Source organism: Muntiacus reevesi, chromosome 4, assembly GCF_963930625.1.
Source record: "Muntiacus reevesi chromosome 4, mMunRee1.1, whole genome shotgun sequence".
In the NCBI taxonomy this organism is placed as follows: Eukaryota; Metazoa; Chordata; class Mammalia; order Artiodactyla; family Cervidae; genus Muntiacus; species Muntiacus reevesi.
This window is the reverse complement of record NC_089252.1, coordinates 117,239,716-117,254,618: the sequence shown is the minus strand read 5'-3', so window position 1 is coordinate 117,254,618 and position 14,903 is coordinate 117,239,716. Positions and strand designations below refer to the sequence as shown.

Below are 14,903 nucleotides of genomic sequence, written 5' to 3'. Positions count from 1 at the left end.
CAGACAGTCCCATGGGCCCCCTTGGGCTGTGGCCCCCAACTTCCCTGCCCCAAAACAGACTTTTGGGGAGGGGGGAGGGGGGCATCACACTACCCTGAGTGGTATATATGTGAACATGCATAAAAACAAGAAAAGTGCGAAGGAGTGGAGGTGAGAAATATCCCTGATAAAAATGCTAGAAAGCAGAGGGTGGCTGACGGCAGGGGGCAAGGGAGATTTTTAAAATTAAAAGCCGGGTTCAGTAAGGTTCCCTGATGCTCTTTGCCCCGTGGGCATTTGGACGCATGCTCCTTCCCTGCCCCTCCAGTGGCTTCCTCTCCATCGCGGGGCAGGAGGGCCCGCTCGGCCACCACGGGCTGAGGCGGGGCCGGGCGGCGGCGCTGTGCGCGGGCGCCGCGCGGGGGCGCTGTGGCTTCGCAGAGGCGGGGGGTGCGCGGCCGGCCGGAAAGCGGTAGGAGGGCCTGGCGCGAGCCCGGCTGCTGCTCGCCCCCGTCAGCTCCCTCCCAGCCGCCCCCGCAGCACAGGCTCGCGCTTCTTCCCGCCCGCATGCTGTCGTCTGTCTCCAGCCTGTACTCCGTCGCGCACGGGGCCAGGGGAGAATGAGGGCGATCGGGCCAGACCCCAGGTTTTCAGACGCCGGGCCGTGGGGAGAGGCTGGCGTCCCGCGGCGGAGATCGAACGGCGGTCCCCGCGCCCAGCCCTCGCGCAGGGCGGCGCACGAGTGTCCTGGGGCCGACGGCCCGGTGCGCGCGCGCGTGCGTCCCCCGCACCGCCGCGTCCCCATTAATCACACGGCGACGGCGGTGTCGAGCGGGCGGCCGACGGGCGCCCATCGGCGCATCTTATCGCGCCGGCCCAGCCGCCGCGCGCGCCGCCCATTGATCGCGCCGGCCGGGCCGGGGTCAGCGCGGGCCGGGCGCCTGACAGCGCATCCATCGCTGCAGACGCGCGCTGACGGCGGCCCGGGCGGCGCGGCCTGGCCATTAATCACCGCGCCTGCCGCGAGTGACGGCCAGGGTGACGGGGCCAGCCAGCGACAGCCAGCCCTGCGGCCGCCCCGGCACCCCTTCCCCGGGGCCTGCTGTCCCCAGGAAGCGGAGGCAGGACAGGACTGGATGACTGGACCCCGTTCCACTCTCAGCCGGCCTGTCCGCAGACGCCAAAGGGCGGGGCTAGGCTGGGACAAAGCGGCAAACCAGCGCCCCCATCCCCGTTGCCCAGCCCTGCCTGCACCTCGCTGAGGAGGGGGCCAGGGGGCAGCGAGGGCCAGCACACCCTTCCTGGAAGCAGTGGACATTGAGGAAAAGGCCCAGACCCCTGCCGGCTCTCTCCCCTCTCCAGCCTGTGGGCCTCACTGAAGGGTCCAGCTGCAGGGGACCTCCAGCCTTCCCAGGACGGGCTGTCAGGGCCGGGAGGGGCAGGGCGCGGCGCCCGGCTGCTTCTGGTTCCTGTTGGATGAAGTGTGGCCTCCTCCTCCAAGAGGGACAGGGGTCGGGACTCTTCACTGCATCTCAATAAATGGGGCGCCTGATGCAGCCACACCAGACCCCCCAAGTCCACACACCAATCCATCTTCACAGGAGGAAACCACAGCTCAAGGACCAGAGGGATCAGGGCAAGGGTCAAAGAGAACCCAAGCTGGGAACAGCAGGGAACGTGCCCGCCACTGCGGAGCTCCATGCTGTCAGAAAGGCAGCTGAGGAAGGTCTGCTAGCCCAGAAGTCACCCCGTCTGTTTAGTTCTAAAAACCAACAGCCTGTAAGAACCAACCTTGGGGGTGTAACCTAAGAGGTGTGGTGGTGAAAAGACATGGGCTGAAAAATGGAAGCAGGGACCCTCCCTTCCAAGAGCCCTTAGGCCCTGGGCCCTCACATGCATTCCTGGCCATTAACACCGGCAGCTCAGCCAACTGGTTTGCTGGGAGGCACCCAGGACAGCCTGGGACCAGAGCGTGGAAGATTAGCCACTTCCTACCAACAGCCCCCTCCTTGCCTCACGTTAATATTACAACAATTCTTCACGTCGGAGCTGAAATAGTGCAAAAAATGGGGCTGCTGTAATTGTTGGTAGATTGTGTGTCAGCCAGATAAGATGTAACAAATACTTCACTCCCCACCAGGGTCTGTTTCCCTCTTGGTAATGGATGGAGAAACTTCTCATAGTCGGCGAGGGATTGGTCGTAAAAACTTCGCCTGGAAGATTAATGTAATAATCACAAGCTTTGCTGGGAAAAATAGGAGGGAAATTAAAATAACCCAGCCTTCCTACCTGTCCAGACCCATCTCCCTCACTGTGAGTGCCGACGGACGAGCAGGCCATCTCTCTGGGCACCACCAAGGCCGGGAGACCTGGGGAGTGAGAACAGGGGGCTGTGAACACACACGCCCGTCCTCCCCAGGGCTCGAGGGCCCACCCCCGACAGCCCGGCACGCTGAGGGGCACGCCTCCGACCACCTGACGAATCGTCACTAGCTGGGCAAGGGACCCCGCAGTCCAGCCCCGGGGTGCTGCTGTGAGCACGCGTGAGGAGGCGCCCAGCCCCGCGGCCCAGCAGGCCGAGCTCTCGCTGCGTCTGCATCTTCGGTTCACGCTTCTGTGGGTCCAGCGCGGCTGCAGCTGGGAGACCAGAGACACGGGCGCAGACGCTGGGGTGAGGGGCAGCCAGGTCAGGCCAGCGCGCACGGCCCTGGCCTCGGGAAGCACCCCGCCACCCCTCCCTGCCCACTGCCCTCACACCCCCACCTCAGGACCCCCATGCTGGGGAGCAGCAGGACCCACACAAGACCCATGCTGGCAGCGGGAGTGTGCGGACCCCAGCAGTCCGCCCTCCTGCCCAGATTCCCGCTCAGGCTCTGGGGACGGGGTGCGTGCAGGCTGACAGTGGTGCTCAGGACTCCCGTCTCGGCGGGTCCCCTCTCGCGCACACGAAACCACCCAGAGAGCCTGCCCAGGGGCGCTGCTCCTGTGCTGAGCGCTGCCTCCGCTGAGCAGCAGGTGCGGGACAAGGGCTAGCCTGGCAGAGAGCGCCGTGCTTCTCCTTCCGGGCACCGACACCCAGGCGGTGTCTGCCCAGGCTCCGCAGGCCCTCCCTCCCAGCGCCTGACAAAAGACGTCGTCCCCGTGACGGGGGCACGGCTCAGGACACAGGGTCCAACTGAGAGGGATCCCAGTGGTCAGAGCTGAACAACTTGAGCCGGAGAAGAGCGTCGTGCTGGGTTATCAGCCCCAGGGATGTAATAAAAGTCCAGGGCCCTTCCTGGTGGTCCAGCGCTCAGTCTCAATGCTCCCCGTGCTGGGAGGCCACGTTCAAGCCCTGGATGGGGAACTCCATGCCGCAACCAAGACCCAATGCAGCCAAATAAGTTAAATAATAAAAGTAAAAAATCCAGAAGTCCATCCTGACACAAAAGGCAACAGATGATCTCCAGGGCAAAGACACTCAGCCTCCAGGAGGTGAAGTGAAGGTACCACCCCTCTGGGAGGGCTGTGCTTAAGGACGCCTTCCAAGGGGGACGGTGAGGAAGGCAGACAGAGAAACGTGATGGCACGAGCCGGGCCGGGGACCCGGGTCAGCACGGCAGCCAGGAGCCCTGCCGGCGGGCACGCCTGACAGGACGAGCCGGGCCGGGGACCCGAGTCAGCACGGCAGCCAGGAGCCCCGCCAGCGGGCACGCCTGACAGGACGTGTTGGAAATGGCCCACTGCTCTTTCTCCTAGTGACCCTCGATCCCAGTTTAATTATGAGAAAAACACCAAACCAGCCCCACTAAGGGTGATGTGACAGAGGACCTGACCAGCACTCCTCAAACTGTCTGGGTCATCAGAGACGAAGCCACAGGCGTGACGATGGGATGTGACGTGGGCGCCGCATGGCTCCTGGGGTGGACAGAGGACAGTGGACCGCTGAGGAACGTGCAGACAGCCCACGACGTGCGCCACGGGCTCAGCGCACGCCACACGGCAAGATGCTGACGGCCAGGGACCCCTGGGCCGTCTTCACAGTCCTCTACCTCCACTGCTCCAAAGCACAAAGGTTCCTTTTTAAAAATCAAGGGAGTCAAATATCATCGAAATAACCTATCAGGATTTATTAGAAAGCACACCAGAGACAGGGTTCCTTCAAAGCAGCCAGGAGAGGAGTTACAATAATTTAAAAGAAACACTTCCACGCCGACCTCACAGCACTGCTCTCCACCCGGGGGGGACAGACCCCAGCGTGGCTGGACCTCCTGTCCACGGCTGGCCTGGGCCTGGCTGACCGCAGTCCCCTGGCAGAGGCCCTCGGTCTTCTCACTTCATGTACTTGTCCTGCTGGTCAGCCAGGATCTTGGCCGAGGACTTGGCATCGTAGAAAAGCTCGCTGATCTCTTCCACGTGCTCCTTCTCGATGCCGTCCTTCCCATTGATCTTGGCCAGCAGGTTGGCCGGGGTCAGCAGCTGTACCGCGTACCTGGAGTGGCCGGGGCAGGGGTGAGGCGTGGCCACGGGCAGGAGCCCTCCCCATGCCAGCGGGAGCACTGCTGAGCCCCGGGAGCTCGTGCAGCTGCTGCAGACTCGGCAGGCGAGGACCGTGCTCACTTCCCAGGGGTCTGGACCTGCCACCCCACCAGAGGAGCCAGAAGTCACCAACGCGCCGTAAGCCCCGCTGCCTGAATCTGTCACCGCCTGAAGTGCTCCAGCAGGAGGCACCCGCAGTACTGGAAGGGGCCTGCAAACTGGGGTGCACACAGCGGTAGGGAGGCAATGCCAGGGTCCAGCCGGGGCAGGGCACGTGGCGGGGAAAGGAACACGTGCCCCTGAGAGCACACGCGCCGTCCAAAGGCGAGGACGTCCCAGCGCTTCTGCAGACACCGTGCCACGCAGCCAGCCTGCAGCTCTGCGAGCCCCTCAGAAGTGAGGAGCCGACGCCGAGGGGAACGGGCCGGGCTGAGCACGGGGAAGCCGTGACTCACAGGAAGGAATCCGGACAGAGGGGCGCCCTCCACCAACCGGCTCCTGGCTGCTGGGAAGTCAGCACAGCCGCCTCTGTCGGCGCGCCTCCCCACCCACCAGATGGAGGTGCCGGGCTGAAGGGGGCCGCCTGCCCCGCCCCCGTGTCCAGTCCTGTCCCCCTCCTGCACCCCAGGGGCCGCCGGGCAGGGGGAACATCTCAAGGATGGAGGACTTGCCCGCCACTCAAGCTTTCCCAACACCGCCAGCAGGCCGTTCTGGCCCTGGGCCGGGTCGGTACCCCCGTCCTGCCGGGGCCCGGCAGCCAGCTCACCTCAGAGTGGTCTTGGTACCGATCTCCCCCAGGTGGTTCAGCGCCTCCTCACTGATGTTGATCCCTTCTGTCTGGGCTCGGATCTTAATGATCTTTGGGAGAGAAACTGTGATCAACAGTGTCACCTCCTGAGAGCGTAGAGGCCCAACCCGGGCGGGCGGGGCAGAGCCACCCCGTGGGGACGCAGCCACACACCCCCGAGGAGGCAGCCAGAACCTCCTTGCCCTGCCCCTCGGGGGCTCCCTCAGGGCAGCCAGCCTCAGCCTCCCTCCCCAGGGCGGGCCCCGCCACCTGTAAGCGCATCGGCAAGGAGAGACGCTTTTTCTGTGCCTGACAAATGATGGTTCAATAAATTTTAAAAGTTACTTTTAAAGATTCAGCAGCCCTCATAACCTCACTGGGCGATATCACGTCCGTCAGGAAGAGGCTGACACACGAGCGCTGAAGATCAGGGGCTGGTGGGAGGCAGGCTGGGTGGGGACGGCGGCACGCGTGGCGCGGGGACCCGGGCCGCGTGGCAGCGCTGAGTGATAAGGGGCAGCGGGGTAATGACGCTGCGTGTTGTGTAGCTGAGATAACTCGGGCACGTCGAGCCTTGTATAATACAGGAATTTTTCACTCTGGCAGCTTCGTAAACAAGATATCAAGAAGCCCTTGTTTAAATTAAAGCCATAAAAATGTACCCGGGATACAGCCATGGAAGTGGGAAAGACTGAGCCCCAGGCTAAAGCGTCACAAGGGCAGAGGGACCAGAGGGTTAGGAGGTGTCATCAGGGAAGACGCTGCTCGGAAGCAGGTCCCACAGACGTGAGCAGGGAGTGGGCAGGGGGGCAGAGTGCATGGGCGGGTAGCCCCTCTGCAGTAAGTGGCGCCGCCAGGGCCAAGGGCCAGGTGCCGGCAGGAAGGTCTCAATTCAGACCTTTGTACTAAATGCCCTGAGCGCTAAAATGCTGTCCACTTATTTAAACATTTCACAAACACTGCGCTGACCACATCAAAGTTATCGGATCAGCCAGGGGGCTGCCAGGTGTGATCTCAGTCAAAAGCATCTATGTGCATGAGGGGTCCATCTGGGCGCTGCAGGGAAGTGCAGCTGAGCAGAGAAGTCACAGACGGGCACACGCAGATGGCGGGGAAAGGAGGCGCGGGCGGCTCCTGCCAAAGGACGGCCCTCCGATCATGCCCGTCAGAGCAGCGCAGCTCTGCACTTTCGAGTAAAAAGAGCTTCCCACCAGCTCTGCCCCGAGGAGTTCCCGGGGCCTCAGGGAGCTCTGGGGAGATGTGGACATGGGGCCCTGGAGCCGGGTGGGGAGAGCCCAGCCTGAGCGGCAGACCCTGCAGGGTGTCAGGGACGCTGCGCTCTCACTCTCCCTGGGGCAGGTCACAGCAACGCCAGGAGCTCCTGCTCCAGACCGCTCACCAGCGACAGTTCATAAATTAGATCTTTAATCATTTAATAACCTGCAAGGGATAGTTTATGAGGGTGTCGGCGCTGGTGGCAGAGTACACAAGTTACATCACTTTGTTTTTAGAAACCCCCCAAGCTCCAGTGGAAACGCTGAGACTGTCCCCTGAGCAGCAGGAGCAGTCAGGCTTGTCCTGGGGCTGCTCCGTCCGCTCCCCGCCCAAGAGGAAGGCAAGAGGCGGCCCCCGCTGAGCCCACAGGCCCTGGGGCAGCACGCACATGCCAGGGGTAGGGCAGCGTGCCCCGGGTGGAAAGGAAGCCACAGAGGCTGGCTGGCTGATCTTGCGATGCCAGCCTGGAGCCCTGGTCACTGAAAGCTGCTGTGAGGAGCCTGTGAGCAGCAGTCACGCCTCCCTGAGTTCCCACGCTCAACCCTGGGGCCTCCCAACGGCCCCGAGAGGAGGGAGCGCTTGTCCTGTGAGCAGAGGCGGAGGCCCACGGAGGACACCACTCAGCCACGAAGCGCTGCGGGGTGCAGGGTACCACCCCAGCCACAACAGTTGGGGTGAGGAAGGGACCAATTTCTCCTCTGCTTTTGCTTCTGCTCCTAGTCAAAGCCTTGGCTTCAACCTAGCATTCATCTAAGAGCAAGAGATTATTATGTGGGGACAAGGCCTCTAGCCATGGACCCCATCTCCTACCCAGCTGCTGCTGTCAACTACAACCACCTGGGTGTCCGACCCATGCCAGTCACGCAGGGAGCGCTCTGGCTCTACACATCATGGGGACTCCTGGCCGCTGGCCAACAAGACACGCAGGGCCAGGCCAGACAGGCCACAGGCAGGCGGGGGGCTGCTGGGGAGGGTCCAGGAGAGGCCCTCTGACCTCCGAAAGGAGCGGCCTGCTGACCAACTGCCACAGAGACTCCCTTCCAGATGAGACATTTCTCACGGGGAGGAAGCTGGTGGCAGAGACATCAGGAAAGGGGCTTCAGGATGAGACAGCCTGGGTCCCAGTCCCAGTCCTGCCACAGATGAGCCGTGTGAACCTGAGCAAGCTAACCAGCCTACGTCTCAGCACCCTGCTCTTTAAGAACATCAGTAATAACTGTCTACCCTACCTCGAGTGACAAACGACTTGGGGATCGAATGACTCAGTACACCATCCAAGAGAGTGATCTGGGAGGAGAGGGTCCAGCAGAGTCCCCAGGATGTCAGCGCAGCCCTGGGCCAACCCAGGTCCCCAGACATGGCCATACGCTGACCCCACAGTGAGAGACCTATGCCCCAGGGAGACCGTCTGGGGTCAGGGTGGGCAGAGCAGATGGCTGGGCCCCATGGCGCATGGCCAGCTTTGTGTTCTGGAATCGCCACTCAGGGCTCAGCTAGCACAGGGGGAAAGGATGGCTTGGAAGGCCCAGAAGGGACGGAGCTGCCAAGTCTGCGGGCACACGGCTGTGGCTCCGGCTCTGTATGGAGAGCTGGGGCTGCGCTCTGGGGACGAGACATGCCTGTGGCCGACAGCTCCGTGGTGGGCGGTGGGGGACCAGGGCCATTCACGTGTGCCAACCTGCTTGGCATCAGGGACCTGGAGGGAGAAAAGGGCAGGGGCGGGGGCGGGGCTGTCCACCTGTTTCATCTCCTGCGGGGTGTACAGCATGGTCCGGATGATCATGACTCGGTCCAGAAGGTCGAGAGGGATGCCGTGAGGAGAGGTGATGTCCTCCGTGCCCCTGCAAGGCCAACAAGTTCCACATCACTCAGGCCTCTCTGGACAGTGGAAACATGGCTGAGGCCCTGGTGATAACAAAGCAGCTAGTTCTTGTCCTGAGAGTCAGAAGCAGGACCGCAGAGGACACAAACTAACTGAGGCGGCATCAGAAACCACGTCATTATTTTTGCAAACATCAACACCACAGGAAATTGGGGGAGGAGGGAAAGGCCAACTGAAATCACATAAAAAATGTTCATATAGTTATCTGCCAAATTTTCCTAAGCTGTACTAAGTATGTAGATTTTTTTGTTTTGCTTTTGTCCATGTTGTTTCAGTATTAATAGCCTGTGACCCAAACGACTGGGCATTCAAGTAGTTCCTAGTTGTCGCTGTTATAATTAATGGTATTTTAGGCATACTGCCATGAACATTTCCTCAGCATCTCTCACAGAGCCTGACACAACCTTGAATATCTCCCTAAACACATGAACGGATGAATGAAGGAGTGTGTTAATTTTTGAAGCCACACAAGCGATCTGGCCCCACCATACTGCAGCCAGCACTGAGCAGTCTAGCAGTTTGCTCCTTAAAGATCTAGGAAAAGGAAGGTCTAACACCTCATCTGAATTTGCATTTTCTTGATTATTAATGAATCATTTGAATGCCTTCCCTTATGTTCATTAGTTATTTCTTTTTGGGAACTGTCCAATCACATCCCTTGTCTCTCTCTCTCAAATCCTCAGCCAAGCCAGTGAATGGCCACCCCACCGGGTTGAACAGCACCAGCTCCCAATGGGCTGTGCGCTGGGCAGACCCTGTGGCACACCTGCCAGGCTCCAGCTGCATCTGGAAGCCCTGCGAGCCGAGCTGGGGGCTCCTGCCTCCAGCAGGTCCCCAGCTCTGGCCTCCCCAACTTGACCAACTGCAGTCTATGGTCATCACCCGTCAACACAACCAAGGGAAAGGGCAGGTCAGCTAGCTTTAACTTTCAGTATCAGAACACTCGGTTTCCTATATCAGTAAACATTCTAGAAATGTAACTTCAGTAAAAGAGTATCTGTGGACATTCTATCCAAGTCAGTTGAAGTGTAAATGTATGTTGATTATTGCAAGTATAAAATGTTGTCGTGGACACATGCCATAACAGGATGAACCTTGAAAATGCAATGGTAAGTGAAAGAAGGCAGCCACAGAAGGGCAAACACCGTGTGATTCCACCTCAGGAAATATGCAGAAGAGGCGAACGCACAGAAGCAGGGTACATCAAAGGTTACCAGGTCTGAGGGACGGGAATGGGACTTCCTGCTGTGGGCAGAGTTTCTGTCAGGGCGACGGACAGCTCTGCAGCTAGATGGTGGTGACAGATATACAATGCTGTGAATGTCATTAACAGCACTGAGGTGTGCACTTAAAAATAACTAAGACAACAAACTATGTTATATGCATTCTACCACAAAAAAAAAAGAATAAAATACTACATTAATAATTGTTACATCTAATACTTAAAAATAACTAAGACCTTTTCAAACAAAAAGGAAACAGACTAGTAGCAAACACAAAATATTAAGATACCATTAGAAAAAACAAATCTTTTTCACCAACAAAGATTTCTAAAAATAATAGTAAAGAATTAAGATAAAATTCTATCATGATTAAAATCTTATTATTTGGTATACCTTTAATTGTCACATTAAACAAAATAACCTTTAAAAACTACATTGAATTTTCAGTTATTTAATTGTTTAGGTCGTATGTTTCTCTTTTTAAATCCTATTTAGATATTCTCCTGAGAAAAGTTTAAGAGATCTCAATTTGCCATCTTAAAATATCCCCAATTCTACAACACTCATAATAAATTATCTTCATTTCAGAGACTTCATAAATATAAAAAGTCTGAAGAACAAAAGATTAGGGGAAAAAACACAACAGAATTTATCAATATGTGTTAAAAATTTTTCTTATAGTTTTGAGTTCATAAAACTAAAAATTTAAACAGGAAAAAAATAAAAACAACAACCTCTGCTTAAAAAATACTAAGCACTTCTGAGGAATTAAAGACCAAAGACTGTGGAAATGTGTTCAAGCTCTGACTCTTAGGTACAAAGTTTCTTTCAGACAACTTATTAGAGAAAATGGCTTCTGGAACACACGTCCTTCTGGATGGGGCTGGGGCCAAATTCCCCAGGTCCCACTGGGTGGGTTCTGAGGTCAGGGCCACCCTCCCGTGCCTGTTTTTTCCCTAGATGGAATGAGACGAAGAGGACTCTGATCCCGAGAGCTCTCGGCCGGAATCGGCTCTGCCCGCGGGGCTCCCTCGGCAGGGGGCGCCATCCGTCCAGGCTGGGCCCATCTGCCCGCTGTCACACTGAAGCCAGGCCCCACCAAAGCGAAGTCCAGAAAACACACACGGGGTCTGTGTGGCCGGACACCAGGTTCACCAGGCCACATGTCATTTCCAGATGCTGCCCAGGCAGCCACGCCCTTGTTGGCCTGGTCCAAGCTGCCTTCCCTTCAAGACCAGAAGACACCTGTGAGGGTGACGAGCAGTGTTCTTAACAAGACAGCATTACCGGGATTCAAAGAGGGGCTGCAAGATGCTGCCGCCCACTTACACCGTGCACGCGAAGCCTCGTCTGCGCGAGAATGGTCACTTGAGTAGGGGGCCTGCCCAGAGCCAACAGCACGGCTTCCGCACAAGCTCAGCGGAGACAGAGCTCCTCTACAGAGGCAGGTCTAGGGTTCAGGTTGGTCTGGGCTCCTCACTCGCTTTGGCTGCAGCTGTGCTGAGACATTCATGGTCTTGGGGTCTCTCTTCAGATTCCCGCTCCCCCTGGGCCAGGAGCATGCATTCTCCGGGCCCTGCCGCCCTCACCACTGTGCGGCAGGCTTGCAGAGGGCCCTGCATCACCCTGTCATGGCCTAGCACTGCTGGGAGCAGGCCCAACACCCACGGGATGCAGAAGACCAGAAGCCAACTAGTGGACACACTGGTGCCTACTTAGGCACTGGAGAGGGGCGAGTCCTCTGGGCCCCCTTCCTTTTCTAACTGTCATTGGTTTCTGGCTGAGTTGGGTGTTTGTTGCTGCGTGTGGGCTTTCTCTAGGTGTGCTGAGTGGGGGCTACCCTCCATCCTCACTGCAGCAGCCTCCCTTGTTGAAGAGCATGTGCCCTTGGGCACGCGGGCTTCAGCGTGAGGGCTCAGGAGTCAAGCTGCACGGGCTTAGCTGTCCTGCAGCATGTGGGATCTTGCTGGACCACGGAAAGAGCCCATGTCCTTTGCACTGCAAGGCAGATTTTAACCACTGGACCACCAGGAACGCCCCTGGGCTCCCCTCTTGAAGGTGGGCCTTGGGGGTTGGGGGGAGGTGCCAGTGTGGCTCCAAGCAAAGGTCTGGACCAGAAGGAAACGACAGGCTTCGCTGTCTGAGGCCTGGGTTCTTGTCCGCTCTGTAGCCAGGGACACACCATGCTGTCCCTGTTTCCTCATCTGAAAAGTGAAGTCACAACACACACCTCGGGGAGCTCACAGGGGACGAAGTCAACACAGGCCATGTCACTGAGGGCTGGCCCACCTGACCTTTCCAACCAGATAACCAGGTCACACCCACAGGAACCCCAGTTACCACGAGGACGCCCTCATGCACAGGAACAGGGCGACTCTGCTGGAGTGAAATCAAGCCACTCCGAGTGTCTCCCTCAGAATGAACAGGGCGCCCTCCTCCCCACCTCAATGGGTGACGTGGCGCGGTGAAGTGACCCTGCAGACACCAAAGAGCCTGGGGGGAGGCGTCGGTACCTGATGACGCAGTTGCCTCGGTTGGACGCAAAGATGACGATGGGGGCGATGGAGGACTCGAGCGCCCGGTGCAGGTAGGTGAAGCACTCGATGTCCAGCATGTGGACCTCGTCCACGAACAGCACGCCCGGGACCAGCTCTGCCACGCCCTGGTCGATGTACTTGTTCACCACCTTGTTGATCTCTCCCCGCAGTTTGTCTAGGAGTGGGCGAGGGTGACAGGCAGGGTCAGCGCTGTGGGGGGGCCATCGCCTTTCTCTTCGTTCCCTCCGAATCCCATCCAAGCCCGAGTTAGAGCTGGGCTTGACTGTGAGCTGTGTGAACCCACCATCAGGCCACGACCCCACTGCAGGCTTCAGTTTCATCTGAAAATAGCGCTGTTCCCTAAAACCCGGAACACGGGCACGCTACCCTGAAGCTGTGTTAAGCCTGTAGACACTTGTCTTCACCAGGGCGCACACCTCTGGCCTGGTCTGTCACACTCCCCACCAGGCCTTATTATCTCACACCAGCGCCTGGAAGATGGCAGTTTTCATATGCAAATTTCCCTGTGCTATACTGAGTAAATGACCCTTTTTCGTGGCCTGTGTGACAAAGCTTCAGTTAATTAACTTTCAGTCAAGCGCCTCGAAGGAATAGGGTGCGTTCAGAATCCTCTCTGGAGGAAAACCTGTGAGGAATGACAAGGCCTGAGGAGAGGTCCCATCTCAGAGCTCGAAGAGGGACGAGCATCTCAAAAGCTGGATAAGTGTCCAAGGTCACGGTTCTCCTTCTGCAAACCAGCGCCTGCACCACCGGAGGAGGGGCAGCCCACACACCCAGCACCCTGCGCCAGAGCTGCAAGGCGGAGCTCTAAGGCCTGTTACGAGGACGCTGCTCTGGGGTGCACACTGTGCCGCTGGCTGAAATTTGAAAGAAAACAGCTTTAACGCTGACAGTTTTCAAGTGACAAAGCTATCTGCGGTAATTAGAAAAGAAGGAGCAGACAGTTAGCAAGAGGAGCAGGGTAATCACAGGCCCAGAAGGGCAGCCAGCCTAGGCCTCACCCGGGGAGGCAGGCGGGGGCTGCTGGGGCCAGCGGGCTGTGTGCTGCAGGCGGGACGCGCCCGTGACCGCCTGTCTCCCTCTCGGGGTGCGCGTGAGGATCCAGCGCAGCCCCCGCTGTCAGGTGGGGCAGGACCCCGCGCGCCGCCAGGCTCGGGCCCCCAGCACTGCGCCTCGCCTCACCTGTGATCTCCGTCTTCTTGGGCTTCATGAGCTGGCCCATCATAGACAGGATGTCTTGTCCCCCCTGCACAAGAGAAGGTTCAGCAGTCAGTCTCGCTTCCTAAGGCAGTTGCAAACGCCTCAGCACCACCCCCCCAGGGCCCCTCATCAACTGGTCAACTCAACAGGGGTCCTGAGAAGCAGAGACCCCTGGCACCTGCACTGGAAGCTTGAGGAGCGTCTCAACACAGGGCTTGTAAGAGGCTCCCCGATCCTGCAGAATCTGGCAAAACCCCCGCCCCAGCCATGCCTCTTCCCGGTCCTGAACGCCTGCCCGACTCCACAGAACTGCCAACCCTTCCCTGGGCATCTGACTCTCCAGGACTCACGTCGAGCCCACCTGCCAGGAATCACATCCTGCTTCCTAGGAAGCTCCGACCCTGTCCCGCTGCCCCAGCCCTGGGGGGCGGCGGCGACTCTGGCCCCGCGTCCTCTCTCCAGGCCGAGCCACTGGAGTTCTCAGGGCCTGGAGCCTGACGGTGCGGCAGGCGGCCCCACAGCAGGCTCCCCAGCTGCCAGCGCCCCGTGCAGGCAGCAGAAGCCAGCTCTCCACGGCCAGCCGGGGCTGCCAGGCCCTACCAGGCACACAGGCGGTCCCTGAACACACAGCAGTCAAAGGTGGCAAATGTTTCCTGACCACTGAGGACATCTGATCCCCAGAGCAGCCCTGCTAGGTAGGAAATATTATGCCCTCTTCTCAGAGGAGCAAAGAGAAAGCCAGAGAGCCCTAAATCATAGAAAACCCGAAGATCCAAAGTGACCATTAGCTGAGCCAATCAGTGTCGGAGCAACACAGTCCCTGAGCTGACTGAGAGTGGCTCCCACAGGCTGGTCTGGGACAGCCGCTGCACAGACAGAGCGGAGGTTCTTCAGCAGTTTCTTGGCCAAGGCTCCAAGGGACAAAACACCCACGGATCGGATTTCAGGTTAGAAAGCCTGTCCCCTTGCTAGAGGGGATAGCCTCTTTTAGGATGAAGAGGAAACCAGACCCAAAGACCACCAGCGGGGAAAGAGTCAGTTCTCTGAAGCGCACATTCCCCAGAGCCGGCAGAAAGTCATCCCGCGCTTCCCCACGTTTTATTAGTCAGGACACAAGCATCCATCTTCTACTCACATGAGGAGCAGGGACAGCTCCAGCTCAAAGCTATAAAACTGGGGGTTCTGCTAGGCAGGGGGAAGACCGCTTTGTGAGGCTCTCTGAAATCCTGCAAAGGGCTCAAAGAACACTCCTGCCCTCCGCCATTCACACCCAGAGCATCCCAGGCCCGAGCCAGTGCTGGAGGGAAGCCAGGGAGAAGCTGGCCAGCTCAGGCCAGAGGCTGAGCTGGGAGAAGGAACAATGCGCAGGAAGCCATCTGTGACTGGAGCATTTGAATTGGAACAAAGGAGCCCCTCGTCGCTCTTGTCGATGTTAATTGCTGAACATTACAGACAGAAAAGGACTGTCTGCCCTAAGAAGC

General features: G+C 58.5%; 1 protein-coding gene across 1 annotated transcript in view; it reads right to left on the bottom strand.

The window, feature by feature from the left end:
- Positions 1-4,064: 4,064 nt before the first annotated feature.
- The window catches only part of RUVBL1 (RuvB like AAA ATPase 1), a 30,996-nt gene continuing 20,157 nt past the window's right edge, over positions 4,065-14,903 (bottom strand). The window contains exons 7-11 of the mRNA XM_065934037.1: positions 13,405-13,468; positions 12,178-12,376; positions 8,298-8,400; positions 5,264-5,355; positions 4,065-4,450 (exon numbers count right to left, since the gene is read on the bottom strand). Of these exons, the coding sequence (XP_065790109.1) occupies positions 4,291-4,450; positions 5,264-5,355; positions 8,298-8,400; positions 12,178-12,376; positions 13,405-13,468 (618 nt within the window). The 3' untranslated portion in view covers positions 4,065-4,290. The remainder of the gene's footprint in view (positions 4,451-5,263; positions 5,356-8,297; positions 8,401-12,177; positions 12,377-13,404; positions 13,469-14,903) is intronic.